This window comes from Triticum dicoccoides, chromosome 6B, assembly GCF_002162155.2.
Source record: "Triticum dicoccoides isolate Atlit2015 ecotype Zavitan chromosome 6B, WEW_v2.0, whole genome shotgun sequence".
In the NCBI taxonomy this organism is placed as follows: Eukaryota; Viridiplantae; Streptophyta; class Magnoliopsida; order Poales; family Poaceae; genus Triticum; species Triticum dicoccoides.
In genome coordinates, this window is record NC_041391.1 from 50,253,879 (window position 1) to 50,255,186 (window position 1,308).

A 1,308-nucleotide genomic window follows, 5' to 3' on the forward strand; every position below is an offset into this window, starting at 1 on the left:
CAACCATCCAGTGACTGAAAATACAGTGGACTGCATGGATGATTCAGAAACAGAACTCACATCGCCACAGAGCGACGGAAACCTAGAAAAGTGAGCAATACTTACTGATCTAAAAAAGTTAGAAACTAGGCCCCCGTTACTCTTTTAGCATTCCAAATCATACGAGGACAATCGCTGGAAAACAGAATTTATCTATTGATCAGATTTACCAAACACAGTAATAGTAGAACTGTCACAAGTTAATTTTTCCAAACCAACTTAAAAACAAGCACACAGCATATCAACCACAGATGAGCCCAGTTGAAGTGTAGCAGGAGCATCAAGGCGGGCAGTCCCATAAGCACTAACTAATGTAATTAATTAAAGTTGGGTCGTCAAAGTAGTACTGACTAACGGAAACTGTGGAACTGCTAGCAGCAAACGACCATGAACACGCACCTCCTGGTCGGATTCCTCGTTCTCGAACTTGGGGTAGAAGGTGGCCCGGATCCGCGCCTCGGCGAAGGTGCTGCTGCTGTCTAGCGAGAACTCCTTGAACAGAGCGGAGAGCTCGTCGCCGGCGCCGCCCTGCTCGGCCGCGACCCCTGCGGTGTCCGTGCTGGGGGACGCAGGTTCCATCTTCTCCTCGATGCCCCCGGCGGCCGTGGACGAGGGGGCGGGGGTGGGAGCGGCCGTCTCCTGCGCCTGCTTGCCCTGCGAGGAGAGACGCCGACGAGGTTAGGATTCGGGGAGCCGGAGAGGAGAAGGGTCGAGAGGCGGCCTACGTGGTCTCGGCGAGGAGGCATTGCGAGGGGCGAGGGCGGGGGCGGAGGTGGAAGTCGGCGGGGAAAACGGCGCCGCCGGCGCGGGGCACGGCGTGTTCCGGCGGATTTGGCGGTGGGAGGACCTTCCGTTGACTGTTTTTTTTTTCATTCAGGCAAAAGGGGGCAGACAGGGATCGACGGGCTGCGAGAAAATCGGGTTGGGTTTGGGCTGTTGACCATAGCGAATAAGGCCCATTTCTGGGCACATCTACTGTCCATGACAGCACTCCCTCCGTTTCTTTTTACTTCGCACATAAGATTTGTTTCAAATCAAACTTCATAAAGTTTAACCAGATTTATATACAAAATTATCAACATCCACAATGCATGAGATATACTTCCTCCGTTCCTAAATATAAGTCTTTGTAGAGATTGCACTAGGTGGACTACATACGAAGCAAAATGAATGAATCTAAACTTAAAATGCATCTATATACATCTGTATGTGGTTTATAGTGGAATCTCTACAAAGACTTACATTTAGGAACGGATGGAGTACAATATG

The 1,308-nt window shown here is 50.5% G+C and overlaps 1 protein-coding gene across 1 annotated transcript in view; it reads right to left on the minus strand.

The window, feature by feature from the left end:
• LOC119324481 (tRNA ligase 1-like) overlaps window positions 1–903 on the minus strand; it is a 6,909-nt gene extending 6,006 nt beyond the window's left edge. The window contains exons 1-2 of the mRNA XM_037598275.1: window positions 765–903; window positions 439–693 (exon numbers count right to left, since the gene is read on the minus strand). Coding sequence (XP_037454172.1) covers window positions 439–693; window positions 765–785 — 276 coding nt within the window. The 5' untranslated portion in view covers window positions 786–903. The remainder of the gene's footprint in view (window positions 1–438; window positions 694–764) is intronic.
• Between the last annotated feature and the right edge of the window lie 405 nt (window positions 904–1,308).